The sequence below is a fragment of the Cyanistes caeruleus genome, chromosome 3 (assembly GCF_971803275.1).
Source record: "Cyanistes caeruleus chromosome 3, bCyaCae1.hap1.1, whole genome shotgun sequence".
In the NCBI taxonomy this organism is placed as follows: Eukaryota; Metazoa; Chordata; class Aves; order Passeriformes; family Paridae; genus Cyanistes; species Cyanistes caeruleus.
The window spans coordinates 24622186-24645658 of NC_141703.1; the positions used below are offsets into that span (position 1 = coordinate 24622186).

Below are 23473 nucleotides of genomic sequence, written 5' to 3' on the forward strand. Positions count from 1 at the left end.
AATTACAATAGGATGTTAAGGATGTGACTGCATTATGGGACGTGAGGACATCTCTCTGTTGTCGAGTCTGGATGCTTAAAAGTTTGTATCCCGATTTTGTAGCTGAAGCACTGTTCCTGTCCTTTTGCCATTTATTTTTTCTGTGTAAAAGAAAACTTGGTGTTCAGACAGGAGGGATCAGGTGCAATCTCAGGCTAGTGCCTTTATCTGGACACACAGGAAAATCAAGACTGCCACCATGTATACAGTATATATGCCACAACGCTATTGGCACAGCCAAAAACTGGAGGAATTACTTCTGAAACAAGCTCTTGCAAAGAAAAAGAAGTGATTGCCGTTTCTCTCAGCTGTATCTTTTCCCGAAGTCTCCTGCTCTGTGGTATTAACAGTTACCCGAGTCAGAAAACATACTGGATGTCGTGCTGGGGCTGTGCCCGGTGCGGTAGGATCTGGAGAAGCGGCAGCTCTGTGGATCCTTTGGGGAGCGCACAGGGCGGGGGAGGTCCGGGCGGTGCCGGGCTCCGTGTCCGGGCGGTGCCGGGCTCCCTGTCCGGGCGGTGCCGGGCTCCCCGTCCGGGCGGTGCCGGGCTCCGTGTCCGGGCGGTGCCGGGCTCCCTGTCCGGGCGGTGCCGGGCTCCCTGTCCGGGCGGTGCCGGGCTCCCTGTCCGGGCGGTGCCGGGGTCTCTGTCCGGGCGGTGCCGGGCTCCCTGTCCGGGCGGTGCCGGGCTCCCTGTCCGGGCGGTGCCGGGCTCCCTGTCCGGGCGGTGCCGGGGTCTCTGTCCGGGCGGTGCCGGGGTCTCTGTCCGGGCGGTGCCGGGCTCCCTGTCCGGGCGGTGCCGGGCTCCCTGTCCGGGCGGTGCCGGGCTCCCTGTCCGGGCGGTGCCGGGGTCTCTGTCCGGGCGGTGCCGGGCTCCCTGTCCGGGCGGTGCCGGGCTCCCTGTCCGGGCGGTGCCGGGCTCTCTGTCCGGGCGGTGCCGGGCTCCCTGTCCGGGCGGTGCCGGGGTCTCTGTCCGGGCGGTGCCGGGCTCCGTGTCCGGGCGGTGCCGGGCTCCCTGTCCGGGCGGTGCCGGGCTCCCTGTCCGGGCGGTGCCGGGCTCCCTGTCCGGGCGGTGCCTGGGTCTCTGTCCGGGCGGTGCCGGGCTCCCTGTCCGGGCGGGGCCGGGGTCTCTGTCCGGGCGGTGCCGGGGTCCTGTCCGGGCGGGGCCGGGCTCTCTGTCCGGGCGGTGCCGGGGTCCCTGTCCGGGCGGGGCCGGGGTCTCTGTCCGGGCGGTGCCGGGCTCCCTGTCCGGGCGGTGCCGGGGTCCCTGTCCGGGCGGGGCCGGGGTCTCTGTCCGGGCGGTGCCGGGCTCCCTGTCCGGGCGGTGCCGGGCTCTCTGTCCGGGCGGTGCCGGGGTCTCTGTCCGGGCGGTGCCGGGCTCCGTGTCCGGGCGGTGCCGGGGTCTCTGTCCGGGCGGTGCCGGGGTCTCTGTCCGGGCGGTGCCGGGGTCTCTGTCCGGGCGGGGCCGGGCTCTGGGCCCTTGAACTAGCAGGAATGTGGATGAGGAGCAATGAGACTGGCCAGGGCCGGGTGTCTCTGAAAGCCAGGTGATTGCTAGCCAAAGTCATGGAGCTAAGGGAAATGTGAGTGCCATGACCCAAGGAGGAAGGAGGACGTCGCTATAGGCTTGGGGGTCATAGCATACACTTTCCCTGGAAATCAAGTGGCTGTAGAAACCATATCTAATGGAAAACTTGTTTATAGTGTTATAAGTTGCCACACCACTAAATTTAAGTAATTTAAGCGCTATTACAGGTAGCAGTACCTTTGGCAGAGTTTCCATTGCTGCCTGGAGGCTGCCAGCCCCTCATGGACTTGCTGAGCTTCTGTGTGGCTTTGCAGAAGTGCCAGCCCCACTTCGTGGGGAAGGGACAAGTTCTGATAAATACTGACACATGTTTGTTATTATTATTATTGCTGTTTCCCAGCAGCTAATAAATGAATTGCTGCAAGGAGCCAGTTGAAGTTCCTTTGCTCTGAAGACCTGGGAGGCTGTCTGTCTGAAGTATTTCCTCACTACTCTTTGCTCTCTAACCTGGAAGCTCAAACACATAGCAGTCGTGTGAGTCGTGTGAGTGCAATAAGAAAGATTTTATTCAGTGGTGAATCCACAATCTTACATTCTGAAGAAGCTAGCAAATGAAGGACCTGATGACCAGCCTCAGCAGCTGCCTTTTCATCAGCCTTGCTCCTGGAGAGGGAGACCTAGAGCTGCCCAGCGTCTGTGTGCAGGGCTGCCAGTGCTGCAGCAGCTCGGGGGGATTCACACGAGGGGAGAGCTGTCACTGCCTGCTGGGGCCCTGGTGCGGTTCCGTGCTGGTCTCAGCAGTGCTCAGATGGGGACTGCGGGAGCAGGGGCTGCTCACACCCCTGGTGTGCCAGTGGAGGACTACAGAGCTCTTCATTCCCCTCTCTCTAATTAAGCACACAGCAGCATCTGGAAACTGCATGGTATTGTGGCAAGTAAGGACCAGCATTTATCCTGTTTGGATACAGTTCTGCTACCACTGCTCTGAATATGAATTATCCTACACACAAATTAAACTGAAAGCTTATCACAGCAAGAAATGCTTGACAAAGATGAATGATTCAAACAGCAGAGATTACCTAGGTTGTCCACCCTCCGGAAAGGCTCTGCTGATAAGCTCTGTGAAGGTACTGTGGTGGAAATGGATAGTCTCTTCCCCTAAATAGCCACAGCATGAGTCCAAAAATAATTTGTATTGCAGTCATACTGAACTGAGATGTTGACAGTCTTGGGATATGGCTGTTCATGTTCTCTGTCACTGCTGGAGTAATCAAGGACGTCCCAAGCCTAGAAAATAAATGGTTTAGGGGCCACCACTGAAATTAGAGACAAAGGATGGTATATCTTTTTTAGGTAATTCATAAAATGGTCAATTAATGCCTTCTTTTGTAAACTAATCTCGTTCCACTAATCAGAACAGTACCATTAAGTCAGCAATACAAATGAGCTGCCTAGAAAAGGAGCAAGAAATTACTTCCCGTGTTTTCTGAACCAGAAGAAGCATTGGCAGAGGGCAAGAGTCAGCTGATGGTAAGGAATTAGTCACAAACCCAACAGCCGTGCAGTGTGTGCAAGCGTCCAGAGCCCGTGGCCATAGCCCTGTGGTTGTCATGACAGCCCAGAGGCTGCCTGGGGATTCACCAACCACTGTGAGACCCCTCTTCACCCTCTGGAAATGGATGCCACAGGAAGAGTGCTGAGTGCAAGATCTCAGCTTTCAAGCCAGATGCAAACAGCCAGCTCCATGTTTACACTGCTGAAATAAGATGGGTTTCCTCCTTTAGTCACTTTTTTCTGTCCTGCTTTTACAGTAAATACTCTGTCATGGAGTACTCTTCCCAATGATGCTTTATATAAAAAGCAATAGAAATGTTATTGTATTCAGAAAATGTTCACATGTGCAGTCAGATGCTGTTAAGATCATACTCACTTTCTGGAAAAACTTATTTGCTATCTATGTCTGATGAACATAGAGACTGACATTCCTTAAAGACATGAAAATAAATACCCTCCTTTCAAGTGTATGTTATATTTCCTGCTTTAACTCTCATGGTCGTGCTGGCTCAGCATATCTCTCTGCTCCCTCCTATGCATGCACATACCTTTCTTAAGCCTGTTTTGAACAAAACCTGTGTCAGGTTCCTGCTGGATAATTTTCAGGTAGTGTGGTATCGCCTGTGCTGTGGGTGCTGCCGTGTGTATTTTTTGCTCCTGTGCTTACCATGTGTATGAACTCTGCTGTTTCTCACCAACAGCAGGTGACAGCCTTGGCACAGTGGCTCTGTGTGCAGCTTCCAGAACTGCCCATCCTGGGACTGTCTGGAATACAAGCACAGACCTCTGTCAGTCCTTCTGCAGTCTGTCCTTTTCCCCGGGCACTGGTAAACCGCAGGAGGGCAGCCCAGCTCTGCACACCTCATGCCAACAAAGAGCCCCTCTCTGTGGAGGAAGTTCATCTCCAAGAAGCTCCAAAGCCATCTTCTGGTGCCTGAGCTGTGCACAGTGGCCAGAGCAGAATGAAAGCCCTGGAGGCTCCAGAGCATCAGGAGATGGATGGGTACTGCCTTGGCCACAAGAATCACAGAGGCCTTCACCTTGCAGGAGTGGCTTTGAGAAGAAGAGTTCATCCCTATATCCTGTGCACAGCCTGTGGGAACAAGTGGATGTACTGGATTAGGCTGTCAGGAGTGAAGGTTGTCAAGTCAGTTTCCAATTACTTTGTCAGCTGTCAAACAACATTTTTCACCTCCATATCCCCTACTTCACAAATCATGATTTATTTCTACACAATGTCAGTATATCTATAATAACAAAATGTCTGTTCTTTGTTTCGTCATATATCTCAAACTACTTTCTGACTGGATTAAGCACTATGGTAGCATGAAAAAATACAGCCACTCATATGGTAAGAAAATATACAAACCCCTCTAATTTAGTTGTGGTCTAAATATCCTGTCTTAACCCAAGTCTGGGGAGATGCCTTGACTTGCAAAGATTGCTGTAAAGAAGCAGCAGCAGGGAGTCAAACCAAGCTGAGGATTCCCTTTGATGCAAACTGTGATGCTGAGAGTTTCAGGTGATTATGGGTTTTTCTCCCCCATTTTTTAGTAAGGCTAATGTTAGTATGTGGATTCTTCATGGTATTTCAGTGGTTGCTCACAGTGAGTAAAAAGCTCTCATGGCTGCTACAGAGCTCTCTGGAGCAGCTTGTGCTAGAGCACAGGAGCAGCACCAACACAGCCAGTCAGAAATGCTTTTGCAAGAGATGAACTGCCTTGTTTTCAATTAATCATTGATGTCTTTATGCCAGTGGGATGGTTAAAAGGAAAAGCTGCTTTTACTTCTCCTGCCTTGAAATACAGATCACAGTCAAAATCAGAAAATGACAGAGAAAGCAGATTCTTAGTCAGGCACAGGGTAGTGCTGCAATCCATTAGAAATAAAGCAGTGAAGCAAAAAAGCTGAAAAGCTGCTGTACTTTCAAGGAGTCAGTGTCTAACAACACCTGCAGTATTGTAAACGTTGATACAACCCAAGTAGTTCCAATGCAATAGCTCTTGTAAACCAAAGAACAAAATATTAGACAAGTCTTCTGAAGTTAAATAACTTTCACATGGAGCATTTTGAAGCCTGTAGGGACATATGCGAACAGAAACAACACTGAAGAAATTAAATTTTGCAAGATTTTTAAAAAAAATATATATCAATTAGTACATCTACTTTTGAAAAGGGATGATTGAACATTTTCAGCTTGGAGGCAGGCTGTCTTTTATCATTGGTATAAATATTACCACAAGAAAGAATCCATTGGTTTCAATTTTATTTACCAATTAAATGCACACACTCCAGTCACAAAAGTACAGAACATTGGGAGCAACAGGTTTTACTTGGATACCTAAAACTAGGTTAGTACATCAAATGGTCTTGTTAGGGCAAATAAGATATTTGTAACCTTCAAGTACTAGTTGCAGAGAATATTTTAAAGCCCATCCCATAAGACCAAGCCTGTAGCTGTTGGGGTGGTATTCTGTAGGAGACTCTGGCTGATTACTCATTTCTCATTTCCCATTTGCTCTCTTCCTAGCCCCATACTTTGTTCACCAAAGAGGAAAAAATATGAGCTTGAAAGTTATTTCCTTTAAAACCATACAACCAAAATTCAGGGAAAGGAAAAATGAATATGTGTGTGTTTTCTCTAACACAAGGGAGTTCTCATCCAGGGTAGATACTACCTTTTTATATAACTCAGAGAGGGGGTATAAAAGTAAAAATTACCCCATGTAAAGCATGTACATTAATCAAACCCCGTGCAACCCAAGCCATGGAAAGAGTAAGAGGAGCAGGGTAAAACGCTTTGTATTTCATACTGATCAAAATAGATTCTTCCATGTCTGTTCAGCCAAAAGGTACGTGCCAGTTTCTGGAGGCAAAATGAAGTAATGATACTAAAATGAACATATTTAATTTATTTTTCATTTTTCTTATATTCTCCAGTCTTTGAAATGGTTTGTTAAATCCCCCAAAGCTACATATATTATGATCTTTTGCTAGTTGAGGTTACGGACTGATTCATGCGATGGAGCCAGGGTTCCAGAATGTCTCTATTAATTTTCGCACGAGCAGCACTCTGCAGTCCTTCCTGCTTTGCTGAACACTTCTAATTTTGATTAATTCAGTTGGCATTTTAACCTGCAGGTGCTGCATATAGGTAAAACCTTACAAAAGGAAGGCCTTGTTAAAACATGGCTTGGGCCAGCTACTTTGGCTAAGCAGAAAAGGACTGTGGGAAAGAGACTCGGCTGAATTAGAGGCAGAAAATCAAGTTACATAACCATTGTGTGTTCACATCGTGGTGTATGGTGGTTGGTTGAATTGTTATGATTTAAAACTGATTTAAAACTATGTAACTGATAATGGACCAACTGCTTAACAAGGCCTGGTTTTTGCAATAAAGTGTCTCTCCTTTGCACCTGCCTGGGGACTCTGTGTCACTGCGGACCCTCACCCTACATGAAGATATCAAAAAAAAGGGGGATGTTGCAAAGTCTTCAATAATTTCTTGGTAATATGCCATCCTGGCCAAAACTTTAGGAGTGACTTTATTCGTATTTCCTCACCACTCCATCCCTTGTTTTACGCCTACAGTAAAGAGAATAACAAAGCTCTAATCTTCAGCAGTTTATTTGACAATCTAAGAGGCACTTCATACAGGCTAATGACCATGATATTTCACAAACATTACTTGCATGCACTTTGCAGGCTTTAATGGATGTGTCAGTGATGCTGACTGTGGTTCTGGAGCAGATTACTTGGTTAGCCACTGCTCCCACAGCTACAGAAAAAATTCTTGTCCAGAAAGCCTCTGTGTATCTGAGGGCTGCAGGACAGGAGTGTGCAAAAAGAACAGTAATATCAAGACTGTCTTCAGCAGGACTCAAATGAGATTAAGAAAGTATCAGACTGATTTACACCCATTTTTCTCATCCTGGTAAAGAAGGAAATGCTTCTACCAGAAGCTGGTCCCCCTGAGAGCTTCTGCACTTAAATACCAGTAGTCAGCTGGGAAGCAAAGGGCAGATAAATAAAACAAGCTGCACAGGTTGTGACCTGTGCATTACCAGTGACAGACCCTGTGGCTCCCACCATGTGACACCTTTGTGGTGCCACAAAGCACAGAAGGCATCAAAGATAACCTTGGGTAATTTCCACAGGGCAGGAGTTCCTCCACTCACCCCCCCTCCCCAAAAACATGATACTGTGTTGCCCGTTTCCCTGGTCAAACAGGCTTCTTCTTCACAAACCATTTTAGGAATGTGTTCTGGAAAGCCCAAAGCGCTTCTTCCACACTACCTCAGCTTTCCAAGGAATGAAGAACAGATTCTTTTTCCTAGCTTGCTCAGTTGCATCCGGATGCTTCCTAGAAAGTGTAAAAAGAAGCGTCTGTGTCCCCAGCCAACCCCTGAGAACACCTGGTCAGTGCAACTGTTTGGGCATTAGGGTTTCTATTTTGCACGTCTCTGGCCAAGTGTTCAAGAAGACATACTCGTGATGGCATGCTCACGGCTCTTTGCCAGGCTCTAAGATGCCAAGGGGTGTAAAAGATGAGCAACTGTGACCAGCTGCACTCCCATCCTACTCCACGGACACCAAAAAATGCAGAACCTGAAACTTAGCAAATGGATGTATTCCAGGGATTTGTATGAAGAAATTGAATCCTTCTCCTCTTCATGAGGTTCTTGCATAAAGTAATATTGTAGGAAGGTTTTGCAGCATAGATTAATAAAATGAAATTCGATGAAAGTAAGTGCTAGACTCTGAATAATTTTTTTAGATCCACGACCGTTTCCTAATTAATTATATAAATTTTTATAATAATTGCCTAATTCTGTTTTTAACTCTGATGACAGTAAACAAGCAAATTTTACATGTAGTGGTCACTTGAACAATTCAAATTTAACCTCATTTCAAACTGATTTTATTACCCTTTGCTTCCCTTCTCTTGCAAGTTTTGATTAATGACAGGACAGGTCCTGCAACCCTGTGGTTTTCAAGTTTCTTTAACTGCCTGTTGTGTGACAGTTCAGCCAGTAAATTATTTTCCTCCTTTTCTCTCTGCCTTTATTAGTTTGCTACCCAAAAAAACCCCAAAACAAAACAAAAAAATAAAAAAAGATACAAAATCAGTCAGAATTTCTCTTCATGAAAGGTGCTCTGAAATTGTAAACCACTTACTATTTTGTCATTCTCAAAGAGTTTGTTGGTCACTGTTCTGGTTAGTACTTCTTTGGAATTCCTCTAACATGAGTTCAGTGTTGGCAGTATTTCTGTTCTGTAGGATAATGGAAAAATATCTATAATTTAAGTGGTACTCCTAGGGCTACAGCTAGAGTCAGGGTTAGGGTTTCATCTCAGTGTGGTATAATAAATGTGAGAGGAACACTTGTAGATATTTATTAGCAAGTCAGCTGTTCCACTCTTCATCACTTCTGGAGGAGAGCCATCCAGTCCAGATGGTCACTGTCAATGTCTGTCATCCCAGGTCCTTCTGGCTCTTACTCCTGTCGTAGTTGAGAAAGAGCCATCATAGTCGTGTTCTACTTCTGTCATCTGTGAAGAGGGATTCTACGGACAGGTTCTATAAACACTGAAATATTGCCACCAATCCACAGCCATCCACAGCAGCCAGAGCTAGTACCACATGCTCTCTTCAAGTGTAGTGGAAGGAAACAGGAACTGTGTCTCATACTTGCCTAACTTCTCACTCATTTTAGGATGACACATATCAGCTTTGATGGGACATTTCCCTGTTCATTGCTTATGAAAAGAGTCTATTATATAATATGAGGCTAAATACTTCAAACACTTAAATTAAAGCAGATGGATTCTACCCTTACCTTTCAGACTTCATAGAGAACACATGTCAAAAAGATTTGGATATCTTCACATGCAGACTCTAGCCTTGTCACAACCACTGGCATAAACTCAAATCTGATGCTGTCTACAATAAAAAATGAAAATTGATGTGTCCATATTTCCATTGTTTGTATAGAAGGGACCTGATAAAGTCACTACAGGCAATAAATAAATAAAATTAAATAAATAAATAAATAAAAATCCACGCACACCCAGAAGAGTACCAGTGTAATTAAGCACATACTTTAGGTGTTCCAGTTCAGAGTTTATTGTAGCTAAAAAAGTAGATGAAGTGGGTTTGCTATCCTGACCTATGGTCTGCAGTAGACTGGCTAAAGGAAGAAATGTCCCTGTCAAAGGGAAGGAGCAGGTACCTGTTAAAATTCTTGTAGCCTAAATCCTTTCATACCTTGACAAAGTAGGCAAAAAGGATTATTTCTATAGCAATGATACCTACAGGTTCTGGGCAAAACCCAAAGTCCTGGCTATGCTGGGTAGTGTATATCACCTAGTACCTATCCCAGTAAGCTCCCCTCACCCTCACTCAAGCGAGATAACTTTGACCCAGAACATGTGTGGAGGCATTCATGAAGCACCATCTGCAGCGAGTAACAATGACCAACACACTCAAGTGATGTGGCAGCAAACACAGCTACAGGAATTCTGGATGTCTTGCTGTTGATGACATATACACTCACCTGCTTGGGAATGCATGTCCCAGGAGAATTTACCTTCCCAGCTTTGGGTCTGCAAGCCCTGTGCTTAAGACTGGGTATATCAACACCTCCACATCCCACCCTGGAAAATCAGTTTGCACTTGAGATTACACAGGTGTGTATGGAGATTATACAGGTGTGTATGTCTGTGCAGGTCCTGCCCTAAGAAAGTGCCTTAGGTGAAGTGGGAAGAAGCAATGAAATTAACCCCCTCTTACTTTTGTGTTGATGGTAAATAAAGTTCCCGTCTCCCCATTTACTCCTTTAACATAAAGGATGATTTTGGCAAACTGTATGGACACATTCACAGTGTCATAGAATGACATGCATGTGTTGTGCATGTGAAAGAAAGCATTTTCAGAGTTAGGAAGCCATCATCTGCATAGGTACATATTCAGTATTTGCAACACACCTTGTGATGCTCTGCTGAAGGCTGCCAGCAGCATGGGAAGCATTCCGAGTGCAGGTTACAGCCCCAGAAATATTTCTGCTTGCTGGAGGATTACCCAGCTACATTCAGGGACACAGAAGCTCTTTAAATTTCTTTATTACGACGATTCTAACACTGCTGTTTTAATTAATCTCTCAGGCACTCTTCCTAGTCACAAGCTTTACCTCTTTCTTCATCAAAGAAATGAGACCACACAGTTCAGATGCTGCAGAACTAAAGACTCTTCATCCCTACATGGATTCTTTAGCATCCCCTTGCTCATATCTCTAAACTAGTGAGCATTTGGGTGTTTAATTTTCTTACTTCTGCCACCTGTGGCAAGTGAGACAAAGAGTCATACAGACTAGTAGGCACTCCAAAACTCATTTATTTTTTTTTTAAAAAGGAAGAAAATATTGAAAGAACCGTGCAAAAGCTAAAAAAAAAAAGTGTCATCTTTCCAGTTCAATCTTTTATTTTCAGATGGTGTGGCACACATTCAAGGATGGATAAAGAAGGGATGTAGAGATGTTCTGTGATGAATAAAGGCATCAAATCAGTTCACAAACACAAAACCTGGATCATTTTCAAAAAAGTCAGGTGCACAGTGAGTGGAAGCTGTTCCAAGTCTCATGCTCATACAGCAGCCAACAGATGTTGTACATCCATGTCTGAGCAGCCAGCTGTCCTCTCATAAGTATTAAGTGTTCAGCTGACATTAAAGGGACAGACAGAATTAAATCTGAGAGCTCAGAAACACAAACAGCTTTTCTGAAGCTTGCTATGTCTACAAATTACTGTGCATGCTTTTTTTTTTTTTCCCTCAAACAAAGGTGTTAATGAACATTTTAAAAATTAGAAGAATCATGAGAAGAGCAGCCATGGACACATAAACAGCTCAATAACAATATATAAATATTCTCCAGCAATAAACACAGGAAATATTTGAAAACAACATAATAAAATTTCAAAAGATTAGTATAAAAAATACAGGAAAGAGACAGAAATGACTGCTAAAGACATTTAAATAAAGTCCTATTAAAGTCTTCCCTATCCTGGGTTTTGTGACCTGTTTTGTAAAGAAGTTACAGATTTGCAGACTGTGTCTGACAACTCAAGAAATGACGCCAATCTTACATAACAGAGAGAGAGAGAGAGAGAGATATTCTTTGGTATAATATATGTCATAGATCAAACAACATCTACTATGTCAGTAGATATCCACTCTGACTCCACTCTGACTTGGGTGGAAAAGCCAGATGTTTGTGGTGCTTTTCCTTCCCTGGACGTCTTTTCCACCCAAGGCCTAGACACCTGAGAAAGGAGTGGGCAGTGATGCCCTTTGCCAGGTCCCCTGATGTGGGCAATCAATGACTATTAATACAGGATTTTCCTTCTAGTGATCTGAACCATGGTTTTGATATCAAGGACAAGGAAAAAAATTGAAATTGTACATTAAGGAGCTTACATTATCTTTGCAAATGTAGGTACATATTTTTTAAGAAGTTAAATGAACCACTCTCAATTTATTCACCCTGAACTGGATCAGTAGATTGACTTTTAGATTATTAGGCTAACTTTTAAATTGCAAGAGTTAGGTGAAGAGAATTTCAGCATTTAAATTTTTGCTTTAAAACATTTTTCATTTTATATTAAGGGGGGGGGAAAAAGGCTAAGAGATGGTGAGTGGCTCTGATGGCAGGGAAGCTCTGAGGCTAACATTTTGTAGCACAAAAGGTGCTGAGGGGTTGGAAGGAAAACTCAGCAAATTTAAGAGATTTCTGTATCATACAAATAATCTAATGTGGACTGTTCATGAATCTGGTTTATTTGGATACCTGTGTCTTAGTCAGATGACACAGTTATTCTCTAGCAAGTGAAATAAGACTAAGATATTTGTGGCTAATACAGGTAAGTTTCTGGCACTGAGTTCCACATCCTATATGCATTTATTATTGTCCTATTTGTCCTGGTAACAAAAACATGGTGTCTGAACTCATACTGTACTGCTGGTCATTAGGTGAGAAAATGTAGAGGAATTTAGAGAAATATATTTAGAGAAAATAATTTAGATACCATTACTTTTCAGTGCAAATTTTCCAAAATATCTGACAGTACAAATTCCTAACTTGCAAGACTTCTCCTTTGTATTTACCTTACCTTGCACTCCTTGAAATCACCTGTGGAGAGCCAGAGATGAGAAAAAATCTAGAAATAGAGTGTTCCTTTCTGTCTTCTCTAGCCAGCAGCTTAGGGGCTTGCTGAGTTAAACCTTTCCACACTATGTAACAGCTCCTGCCTTCCATTTGTTTCTTTCAGGTCTTTTCCATCAGTTTGTCTTTGAACTCCACACATTTGTTCTCTGTTCTTTTTTCTTGCTCATCAAGAAACATCCTTGTCTTCATTTTCAAGACCTTCTTTAGTATGTTTGCACTGTGTTGTTATCCCTCGCTCTCCATGAAGACGCTGACTCCACGACATAACTGGTCACGTGTTGTGTTTCTCAATGCATCCCTTTGGCTCTTCCTGCTTCAGCCATCACATTTTGAGTGAAGGATGCCACAAGCACTTATGGACTGAATGTGATGTGCATTTCAAAGCTTTCCAGCAAAAACCTTGGAACTCTTATGCTGCAGGTGTGCTGGAAGTACTGTCCTCCCCATGCCAACCATTAATGACTTCTTGATTCTCTGTGTTTTCCTGTCTGCTTGTTTGTACCCACTCAAGTGTGGCCTCAGGTGATAAACCTGATGAACAATCAGAAGAATTGCGCTGTCAATAATGATTACAAAGGGTTTCGGAGGGAAGAAATATTTTGTTGAGTGATATATATGGGTTATAAAAGACTAAATCCTTCTCTTTCAAGATCTCTTAAAAGTAAGAAAAGTAAATAGATTCACAGCACTGCAGCTTGTCAGACTGCTCTGTGTTTGCATGAATAGTGAGCTGTACATCAGTCACTTTGCTCACCTCAAAAATGTAAAAGGCTCAGAAGTCCAGGCCCAGAAAATTCTGCAGGAAGCTAATAATAATTTCTATAAAGGTGTGCTGTAAACTATTCAAGATAATGCCTCAGTCCCTAAAATCCAGAACTGACAGCTACTGTTTTTGTGGAGAAACATTTCTGTGGCACACTGCCAAGGGACAGTGAGAGTCTTTCAGAAGCACATTTTTGCCCACAGCAGATGGAAGTGGCAGTCTTTGGTTGCAAACAGAAGCCTAACAACAGCAAGAAAGGGCAAGACTGTGTAAAAACAGTGGCACAGACAAAGCTGATGATGTTTGTGAGGCAGATGCGTACCACAAATATGGTGAAGGGAATGTGCAATGAGCAGAGAGGAGCCAAGAATCTTCTCATGAAGTACAAATCAATTACCTATATATCCTCCTATATTAATTGATGGTATCTATTCTTAATATACTCTGTTCAGTATTGTTGTGTTCACACATTTTATGTTGAACAGTATGAACATACTGTATTCCTAGAACTCATGTTCATTAGTCAAAATTCATTAGTAGTTGAATACTTGTAACTCTTGTGCAATATACCAAAAAGATTTGTAACCTTATAAGTGAACTCTACAGACAAAGATATAAAAATAAATTCTGATAATGTCACTGTGGGTGTGTTTGGGCTTTTTCTTTTTTTTTTTTTAAGCTTTTGAGTAGAAGGTAAGCTAAAAGAGAAATACATGATGAACATGCCCTTTCTCCTGCAAACAAGTGAGCTATAGATGTTAGTCCTGGAGCTATCAAATTTTGATTTAGCCTTCCCTATATGTTCCATATGTAATCCATGTGTATACAGTGCTGGGGTTGTCCTGCCATGTCTTAGCAGTTGATAGTGTTTACTGCAGAAATGTTCAGCCACTCTTACCAAAGAGCCTGAGTCCTACAGCACGTATCCATAGCCCCAGAGATGAGACTATGGCCATGAGAGTAAGAAAGCCTGGCAGAGAGACTCTGAACAGAATCTTTGCCTGCCCAGGAGCACTTGATGCCATGTTTACATCCTTCTTGTGTCAATTGTGTATAATGAGCAAGTATACAAGCAGGTTTTGGGAAATTCAAGGTCTGCCCCAAAGGATGAATTACACTCGTTGTTCCAACCATCTGCTGTGTTTCTGGCTGGGCAAACACAGTCATAGTTTCCCCCTGCCAACACAGTTACCAGAGAGATGTGTGTGGTTATTCTGTCTTTGGGGAGCCCTGGGCATCTTGGGATGTACAAAACAGACTTGCCAAAGTTTAAGAAGTATCTTAGCAGCAGCATGACTGGGTCTTTGACAGACTGGCCTGGTAGGTGTCTAATTTAGGATGAGTTCAGTAGCTCTCCAGGCCCCAATAACTCTAAGGACTTGATCTCTATTGCTTGAAATGGAACTTGAGATATGTGGCTCACAGGCAGTCACCTACATTTAATATCTAAATTTAGATGTCTACAATCTGGAGCTGAATTACACTCCATATTTCCCATTACATCTCAGGACCTGGCAGAAATACTCAGTCAGAAGCATCTTCTGAAACTCTTTGACCTCTTTTATTCCCACTTTCTTCCCACTACTCTGAAACAGTCCTCACACACCTCCACAATTAGGTCAGCTTTGTTGTCTGTCACTCTGACCTCCAATTCTGAGCCTTTTTACTCACACTGAATGGTGTGACTTTTTTACAAAATGACATGAGACTTTGAAAGCCCAGAAAAAGCAAAAATTTTATCTCCAGACCCCCCACACATTAAATGTTCACTGGTTAATGGATCAATAGGTGTCCTTTGCATCTTTGAGATCCTAAAAGAGTAGTTATGAATAATCTTACAACTTAATGCAACTCAAGCAACATGGATTTTGGATTGAATTTTGGCTCAACAGGGAAAAAAGCAGGGAGGGAGAAGAGCACACTGACAGGGCATGTTTGAGCAGGAAAAATTCAGAAACACATAAAAACTAATAACCCCGAGCATCAGTTAAACCTGACAAACAGGTCTTGATACTACTCAGTAATATTTTTGTCTTGAAATAATGTGATGCTTTTGAAAAGTAACTGAGTCACTTTCATAATCACAATGAACTGCAACAGGCCAGAAGCTTCAATAAACTTAGACCAAGAGGGAGGGAAGTGGGTCCCCCTCTATGAAAGGAAAGACCTGAGGTCTCAGACTTGACCTACAGGTATCAATAGTATAGTTAAGCTCAAACCTGCAGCACTTATTTTTCTCTGGTGAATTTGATAAAAGTGCTTTTGAACCTGATAAACATGGGATAGATAAAGATTGGGTCTGCACAGCTGCAAATGAATCACATTTTATCTCAAAAGAAGGCATTCAGTTTGCTGATTTTCCTAACCAGCTAACTTCTGTCTGCTCTAAAGCATTACAAAAGAGCTCTTACAGAAAAAAAAACAAGAGTGATTAATTTTCAATTCCCAATGCTTTTCCTCCCTATTACACAGTTTCCTTGTACAGAGACAGTTCTGAATGCCTGAGCAGAAAGGGCAGTCTGATAAATCCTTTTTAGGCTGTTACAGCCTTAAAATGTGCCACTCCAGTTACCAGAATAGAGGCAGGACCAGTTACTAGATACCTCAGGGAGGTGACTTTTTGTCTGTGCAAGGGGAATCTTTCTGCTTCTTGTGACAGATGAACTGATAAGTGGCTGGATGGGGACTGTGAGTGACAGCATTGGAAGGTGGATGCTTTCCTTTCCAATATATCTCAGAGACCAGGTGGAGTTTTTACTGAGCAAAATATGTTTTATTACTCCCTATGAACTGATCAAATAAATTCAGCAATAATCTGGTTTCCATATAATGGGAGAAAGCCTTCATGGCCACTTGGAAGGCAGTGTCTTCAAAAACTTTTTTACAGCAGGTAACTCACCAGCTGACAACCAGACTGAAGGCATCTTACAGATTTGATCCTCTGTTGTTACCAGCTGCAGAAACTGCTCATCTGTGATATGTACAGTATTGTTTGGGAATGCTCAGCAATTTGGTCAAAGTGTGGGAGGCTCAGTGTCCTTTCCCTCACATTCAGCATAGTGCTGGGATCCACTTTACAAAAGAAAACATGGGGCAGGGATCAAAGTGGGCTCTACAATGGGACAAGGACATATTCAAGAGAAAAGAATGGGGAGAGTAGGGATGCCATGCTAGGGGTGCTAGCCTGCAGGAGTGGGTTGTATCACTAAAGAATGGAGAAGGTGAGAGCAATGTCCTGGAATTCTTATTTGCAGCTTGGGGGTAGCTGCATGGTGTTGAAGAGGTGTGTCAGCATGATAGGAGATCAGCCAAAAATGCAGGCTGAAGATGATGCACAATCACTGGAGCTCTGCATCCCCTGCTGAGGTTTGGCCACTAAAACCACTCCAGATTATCGTTCTGCCACAGTTTCCCCCACCACAGTACCAAGGCTTGGCATGGTTACTCCTTGCTACTGTGTCTGTGTCTCACCACACACACCTCCTTCCATCAGGATCCTTCCCGGGTGGATTTTGAGGAACTGCAGGCTGTGTCTGCCTGACAGCCAGCAGCAGGAGCTGCTTCTTCTTGCACAGAGAGAACGGGAGCAGTAAGTCACTGTGGACAGCCTCAGTGCATGGCATGGTGTCCTGGTTTAGGGCAAATTTGGGACACATCCCAGGACACATGGGAGGGCTGGGGACAGCTGACACTGAGTGCTGAGCCACAGTACAGCTGGCAAGGGAAGGGGCTGAGTGGACGGCATGTGGGCATGGAGGGAAAGGCCAGGAGCTAGGGAGCACCAGCAGGATGTCTTCAGGGTAGTGGGGCTTTCCCCTAACTGTATACTCACTGAGAGTTTAGTCTTAATTTAATCTGTCAGTGAGACTTGGATTTGATGGAAGGCACCAGAAGACGGTGGGAGAGTGCGGGAGGGGTGGGTTTGTGCAGAGAGCTGACCCTGGCATGGGCTGTCTGAACTCTCAGTGTGAACCTAGAGGTGAGAGTGGGAGCTCAGGGCTACCTGACTCCCTTCCTCCTGCCTCCCTTCCTCCCTGCCTCCCTGGCCACACATCCTCTTTCCTGACACATGACATTTGGCATACCGCTCCTTCATTAACTACTCTTTATGAAAATGTGCTAGTAGAACTGGATTCATTGACATGGTGTTCCCTTCTGGAAGGGTGTTAAGAGTAATGAAGACAGAAAATGGAAGTGGGGGGGATTAAAAAGTTTATTTCACATGAAAGGATGAGTTTCTTTGTGGTAAACCATTTGCCAAATGAAGTAATTTTTTATTGCCATATGTTATTTGGGGCTTGTCCCAAATAAAATAGGTCCTATTTTAATTATTGTGATAGAGCTAAAGCAATGCAATTTCCCTGCTGTCTCAACTTCTGACATGTCAAGTCTATAGCTGTATCTGTTTAAAGGTGCTTTATACAGGGATAGCTATTCCTATAAAGCAAGGAAAACCATCATTTGGATGTGTCATCTTTATAACAACATAGTTATATCCACCTTCTTACCCCATTTTAGCTGTTATTTTTACATGACCTTCTTCTCCCACAATGGGATTAATTATCCCAGTAGAACTTGCAGAGCTGGCCTTGGCATGAAAAAAATGAATTGCTGCTGCCCATACACTTATACAGCTGTGGCAATCACAGGAAGTAATAATGTACATGCATATATGCTGACTTTGAAGCAGAAGATGCTGTAACCAAAACCAGAGTACGTGTGTTTAATTCCAACACCTGTAAATTGAAGTGCAGGCATATTAAGGAGTAGAATATATTTTCTATATATGAGAGCTCAGGAATAGGAACAGCTCTCACAGGGAGGAAAGAGAACTACAGCTTTTTCCTGTGTGCAACAAGATTATGCACAACTCCAGAAGCAACTGGAGGCAGATCTCACCCGTGGTATTACAGAAATCTGAGCCTGACTACAAATTCAAGCCTTAGGGGCTGCAGGGGAAGCAACTACAGAGTCTTCAGAGAAACCTGGGGACACGACTGCTGAAGTTCATGAGCTGGATCTATGAGATAACTAGCAACACATTACAGGGGGAAAAAAAAGGAAGTGAGGTACCTGAAAGAGGAATCTTTCAGCGTTCAAATCCCTTTGTGAGTACAGCATGTAGCCTTCCTCCAGCAGTCATGTTCAATATGCACTATGATTTTCCAAGACTGAACGGAGCTGTATCACTTAAGGTAAAACCAATTTATTTTTTACAAATCTGTCCATCATTCTGAGTATTCGTGTCTCTTCAATGCACATAAAACTGAGTTTTGAGCAAGGGGCTGATATTTGTATATGTACAATGGGTAAGACGATACCCAGGCAAAGCCTTGAAGCTCAGCTACAAGACAACTAAAATAAATCATGTCTAAATTACATTACTGAACAGTAAAAAATGTAAATAAATGTAAATAAATGGTGTATTTCACAATAATAGCAGTGTTCTAAATTGTGTAAATTAATGGATTTGGCAAATGTTACCTTCTGCCACCAAAGAACAAGATAAAACAGTTTTTTAAAAACTGTGTGATTCCCCAGTATCAAATTCTGAGAGTCTCATTATTCCCTGTTGGAAAAGAGGCCATTTGTTTTAACATTTTGGTTGTTGCTTAAGAGGTTTTACATAATTGTTTGCACTAGATATCAGGAACTTGTTTGAAGAATTTGGGTGAGCCCAAAAAACCCTCATCACTTCTACTGCACTATGCAGATCATTCTTATTGCCTGCTCTAAGGAGAGCACAAATCAGAAATATCAAATCAGTCACCCCAGGGCACCTCTTTATCATTTCCTTCATATTTATTTTTTTCATCATTAACACTCAGCAAAAAGAGTGTTCACTTTGGGTAAAACAAAAATTACCCAGTGAAGCACAGGGCTTCACAAATATTACTAGACTGAGTATGTCTAGAAGTGATAATCTCTGTACTGCCCTGGTAAGAACATGAAGAATCACAAAAGCTGTAGGGACAAACTTTTAACACAGTATTTAATCAGGTGTGGGTATACTTCCTTCCATATACAGTTTTCATTTTCATTCTTTTTTCTTTTAATTCATTTCATGTTCATTTTCATTCTTCAGCTCACCCAACATTCCTGTTTAGTAAACTTTACAGGGAAATAAAAGACATGTTGATGTGTTCTTGTAAGAGCTTGTTGCCAATTGCTTGCTGCTATCCTTTCTCTTGAATATAAAAATACACAAAGTAAAGTGATGGGAATAATTCCTATAGCTTTAGGTGTTCCTAGTTTTTTTTGTGGCCTAGAGAGACCTCAAACTAATAAACTAAAATTTACATCATATAGCCACATTTTGTTCTGTGCTAGAATAAACATATTAATGGTGTAAAACATGCACATTCCACTCAATTTAATGCCAGTAAATAGCACTACTAATAACACCTGCAGGATTGGCCCTCTTTTTATCAGAACATCTATACAATTTTTGCCTTCTCCATTACCACTATCAATTCTAACAGCTGCAATTTAGCTAGGTAATCATTCGAATGAAATTAAAACTTCCTTTATCTTTTTCACAATGAAAGGTGCTTCTAGATTCCTATTTCAACAACAAAGAAGTCCTTGGTCATATTTTAAGGGCAGTTTTAATTAGAAGTGCTTATTACTTTTGAGTTCTTCCATCACCTTTCTCCACATGTATGCTTAAACCTCCTATTGCAATTATTAACATACATATGTTGACAGGGTAATGTTTCCAACATTTATGATATTAAATGGTGATTCCAGTACAAGCTGTCAATTATTTGAGTGGAGAAAACTCAAAGGATGTTGCAAACTCTGCTATTGACACCTGCTGTCCACATTCACCTTGGAATGGCTTTGGTAGGCAGGGTTGGACAACAGTCACCAAATGGATGGAAAGGACTGAAGCACTGAGAGGGTGCAAAGTGATCCAAAGCAAAGAGCCAAAATGCTGTGAACAAAGATTCATCAGGAACCTGTAGAAGAAAACACAGTCCTGCATGGTCACTATTCTGGGGTCTCCACCTTGGGACATCTAGCTTACAGTCCATCCCTCACCAGACTGTTCCCAGCAAGCACCAGCTGTCCGTGACTGCTGCCATCTACCACAAAAACAAACCTCCAAGCTCTTCTCTATCTTGACCGCAGCAGGACATTCTCAGGCTGGCTACTGATAGCTCGTTTTGCGTGGCAGGGGAGGTACAGGTTACAGTAGTTAACCCACTAATGAGGAGGATATGCTGCCATGACAGTGCAGCTAGGGAAGGGTTAAAGTGCTGGAACTCAAGGTGGAGGAAGGGAGGGAAGGCAGGAAGAAGACTCGGAAGAGGTAGGGGGCAGCAACAGAGCAACGAAACCATAATTATTTTGACAAAGAAGGAAATGGAACTCTGCAGGGTCATTCCTCCTTTCATGTAAGAGGGACAAGCAGAGAAAGTGACAGGACTATCAGAACAGAAAGCTCAATAAAAAAACACTGGACAAGTACAGTATATACCTGAAGAAGTAAGTGCCTCTTCCAGCTGCTTTTTCTCTACCTCTTTGGTGGGAGTGTGAATTTTGTCTCATACACCTCCTACCTTCTGTAGTTCTGTTAAAGGCCCTTTTTCCCTCCTTCATCTGCTGGTTAAGAAGTGTTGCTGTTGCTGCACTCCGAGATGGCACCAGAAGTTGTGGATTTATACTGTACAAGGTATGGAGATGGTAGCCAGTACTACACCAGAAGAAGGTACCTTGAGTTAGATGCAGGACAGGAAAATGTTGGAGGAGTGGCAACATGTTTTGCTCAAAGGTTTTACTTTTGTCTTCCTATTGTTAGACAAAGTTGTGCACAAGCTGAAGAACTGTGGCATAGGGGAGGCCCACAGATACCCTTGGGTTTTCTTCTACACACAAAATGAGAATTGGGCTCTCCACAAATAACTTCTGAGAGGCCTACAGCATCAAAAGAATTCTCTCCCATCTCTGAAACAAAGGAAACCAGAAAACTCAGCAAAAAACATTACAATTATATCTTTCTTCCTCTCCTTTGTTGGGCACAAGACATGCTTTTGGTGGAGACACCTGATGGGATGAAAAAAGCATCCGCATTATTCTTTCCCCCCCTCTCTTCCAGACATTAAATCAGTGCTGGAGTTATGGGAATCTACACATTCATTATCCTTCCTGTTGGAATCAAAACATGAGCATATGAAATGCAGTATTCAACATCTTTTTTCTGGGTTAAAATTCATGTGCAAACTAAATGTGATTGTCTGGTTTAATCTATCTTTTGGACTGCCACTCAGATAATCAGAGGGTAAAAAGCATTACTTGTGCTGTCTGAATGAAGGGAAAATTTCACTGACTTGGTATTGGCTTTAAAATCATACCAGATACCAGGACCTATAGAAGAGCAACTTTTCAATCAACAAGTTAATACCTGACGGTGAGGTCATCAGGTAGCCAAGGTCCTGCTCCAAAACATGGTTACTGATCAACCTGGGTCACTGAAAGTTCAGGTTGTCTGTCTTGTACTTTGCAGACAGCATGGCTGTTTTAAGCAATGCTTCTGAAACTGAAGGGCATAAATATCTTGTGCTTGGGTTTGTTCCAGGTAACACCAGTAGGTCTGTTTGACCACGGCTTATATATAACACAGGGCAGCAAAGGAAGATGTTGTCTGTCTTCACCCCTTCAAAATACTAATTGAAACATTGACATTTTACTGCCAGTTAGGCTACAAGATTTTATGAGTTAATAACAACTCTCTTTCTTGAAATACCCAGGAGTCTAGAGCAGAAATTACAGCTGTTTTGAGCTTTAAAAAAAATGTTTCCGATTTCTCACACATATAATTCTGTTCAGTTTCTGCTGCATGATGCTGCATTTTGATTCATTGTGTAGATTAGGCAGGTGCCGTAGGACCAGAGGTAAACATCAGATGGTAGTTTGACCAGCTCTGTTGTGTTTTAAAGAAAGTAATAATGGAATGCTGCTATAAAATTATAGGATCATACATGTCAAGTAGACTACAGCACTAAATGACCTATCTGGTCTTTCTTTAACCACCTCCAGGGATGGTGATTCCACCACCTCTCTGGGCAGCACATTCCAAGGTCTAATCACCCTTTCTGTGATGAAATTCCTCCTGATGTACAACCTACACTTCCCCTGGCCCAGTGTCCTCTTGTCCTGTCACTGGTTATCTGGGAGGAGAGGCTGGCCCTACCTACACACCTACCACCTGCCTACAGCTTCCTTTCAGATAGTTGTAAAGTGGTAAGGTCTGTCCTGAGCCTCCTTTTCTCCAGGTTAAACAACAACAGCTTCCTCACCTGCTCCTCACAGGAGTAGTGTTCTAGACCGGCTTTGTTTTCTTTCTCTGGGCTTGCTCCAGCACCTCAAGTGTCCTTTGTGGATTGAGGAGCCCAGAACCGGGCGCAGTACTTAAGGTGTGGCCTCACCGGTGGAGTACAGGGCAAGTGCTGCGTATAGGGCAAAATTACGTATCTGAGCAAGAAATAGCACCTGAGAAGTAAATCACGCTTGCAAATTACGAGTTTTCTCAGAAACACCTGGAGAGGTGAGGGATGGGAAGAGCGTGAAACGCCGGCAGCAATAAATGGTAAATTCCTGGGAGTTTGTAAGAGCTAAAGGGCCGGGAAGACAGCCCCAAAGCGCCGTGAGAGCCGGCCCAGGCGCTCCAGGCTCTCCCGAGCCGGGCCCTGTCACACAGCGTTCCGCGGCGGGCGGTGGCAGCGCGGGGAGGCGCGGAGCGGAGCCAGGAGGGCCCGCCCGCCCGCGGGGCCCTGCCGGCGGCGCGGAGCGGAGGCGGAAGCCGAGCCGATGAGCCGTGCGCGCTGGGCAGCGGCCGTGCGGAGCCCCGCGCTGTGCCGAGGTAAGAGCCGAGCGGCCCTGCCTCGTCCCCCGCGAGGATGTGGGGACGGGGCGCCGTCGTCGCCCTGGCCGCCCTGGCCGCGGCCCTGTGGCTGCGCCGTGACGAAGGTACAAAGCTCCGAGCGCCGGCCCGGGCGGGAGGCGGGGGCGGGCGGGCGGCAGGGCCGGTGCGTGCTCCCACCGCAGGGAAGGAAGGTCGCCGGGCCGAGGCGGCCCCGTGTCGCTCCTGCCGGAGAGCAAAACCAAAGCGAAGGGGCGGCAGCGGGGCCCGGCACGATGCAGAGCACCCCCTCCTGCGGCGGGGGCCGGCCGGGCCGCTCACCTGCCCCGCGGAGGGACGGCCGGGGGCGGGGGAAGCAGAGCCGACCCCCAGCAGCGCCGCAGGGTCCGCCGAGGGCAGCGGCTGCCGGCTCCCCGCGGGCCTGCGGGCGGCGCCGGCTGCGGCGCGGCTGCTGTGGCGGCCTGCAGGGGCAGCGCTGCCGCGCGTGTGTGCGCCGGGGCGGGGT

At 44.5% G+C, this 23473-nt stretch overlaps 1 protein-coding gene and 2 long non-coding RNA genes across 7 annotated transcripts in view; 2 read left to right on the forward strand and 1 right to left on the reverse strand.

Annotated features, from left to right (window-relative positions):
* The first annotated feature begins 1490 nt into the window (after positions 1-1490).
* On the forward strand, positions 1491-6539 carry LOC147654015 (uncharacterized). The gene is made up of 2 exons (XR_015285402.1): positions 1491-1620; positions 1969-6539. It is a non-coding gene; the product is annotated as an uncharacterized LOC147654015 (long non-coding RNA).
* Positions 6540-17298: 10759 nt separating this feature from the next.
* Positions 17299-22545, reverse strand: LOC147654016 (uncharacterized). 2 transcript variants are annotated; one of them, XR_015284257.1, is made up of 5 exons: positions 22406-22491; positions 20888-21053; positions 20587-20802; positions 18177-18292; positions 17299-17839 (listed from the first exon to the last, which is right to left on the reverse strand). It is a non-coding gene; the product is annotated as an uncharacterized LOC147654016 (long non-coding RNA). The 2 variants fall into 2 exon arrangements; XR_015284256.1 differs by lacking the exons at positions 17299-17839; positions 18177-18292 and adding an exon at positions 19069-20065 and having other exon boundaries at positions 22406-22545.
* Positions 20391-23473, forward strand: part of NAXD (NAD(P)HX dehydratase) — a 52957-nt gene continuing 49874 nt past the window's right edge. Inside the window, exon 1 of one of the 4 annotated variants that reach the window (XM_086880175.1) lies at positions 20391-20594. Coding sequence is in view for 1 of the 4 variants with exons in the window: in XM_086880177.1 (XP_086736303.1) it covers positions 22917-22968 (52 nt within the window). In the remaining 3 variants the exon portion in view is untranslated. Of the gene's footprint in view, positions 20595-22837; positions 23076-23473 lie in introns of those variants that run through there. The other 3 variants (XM_086880177.1, XR_015284255.1, XM_086880176.1) reach the window with 3 other exon arrangements.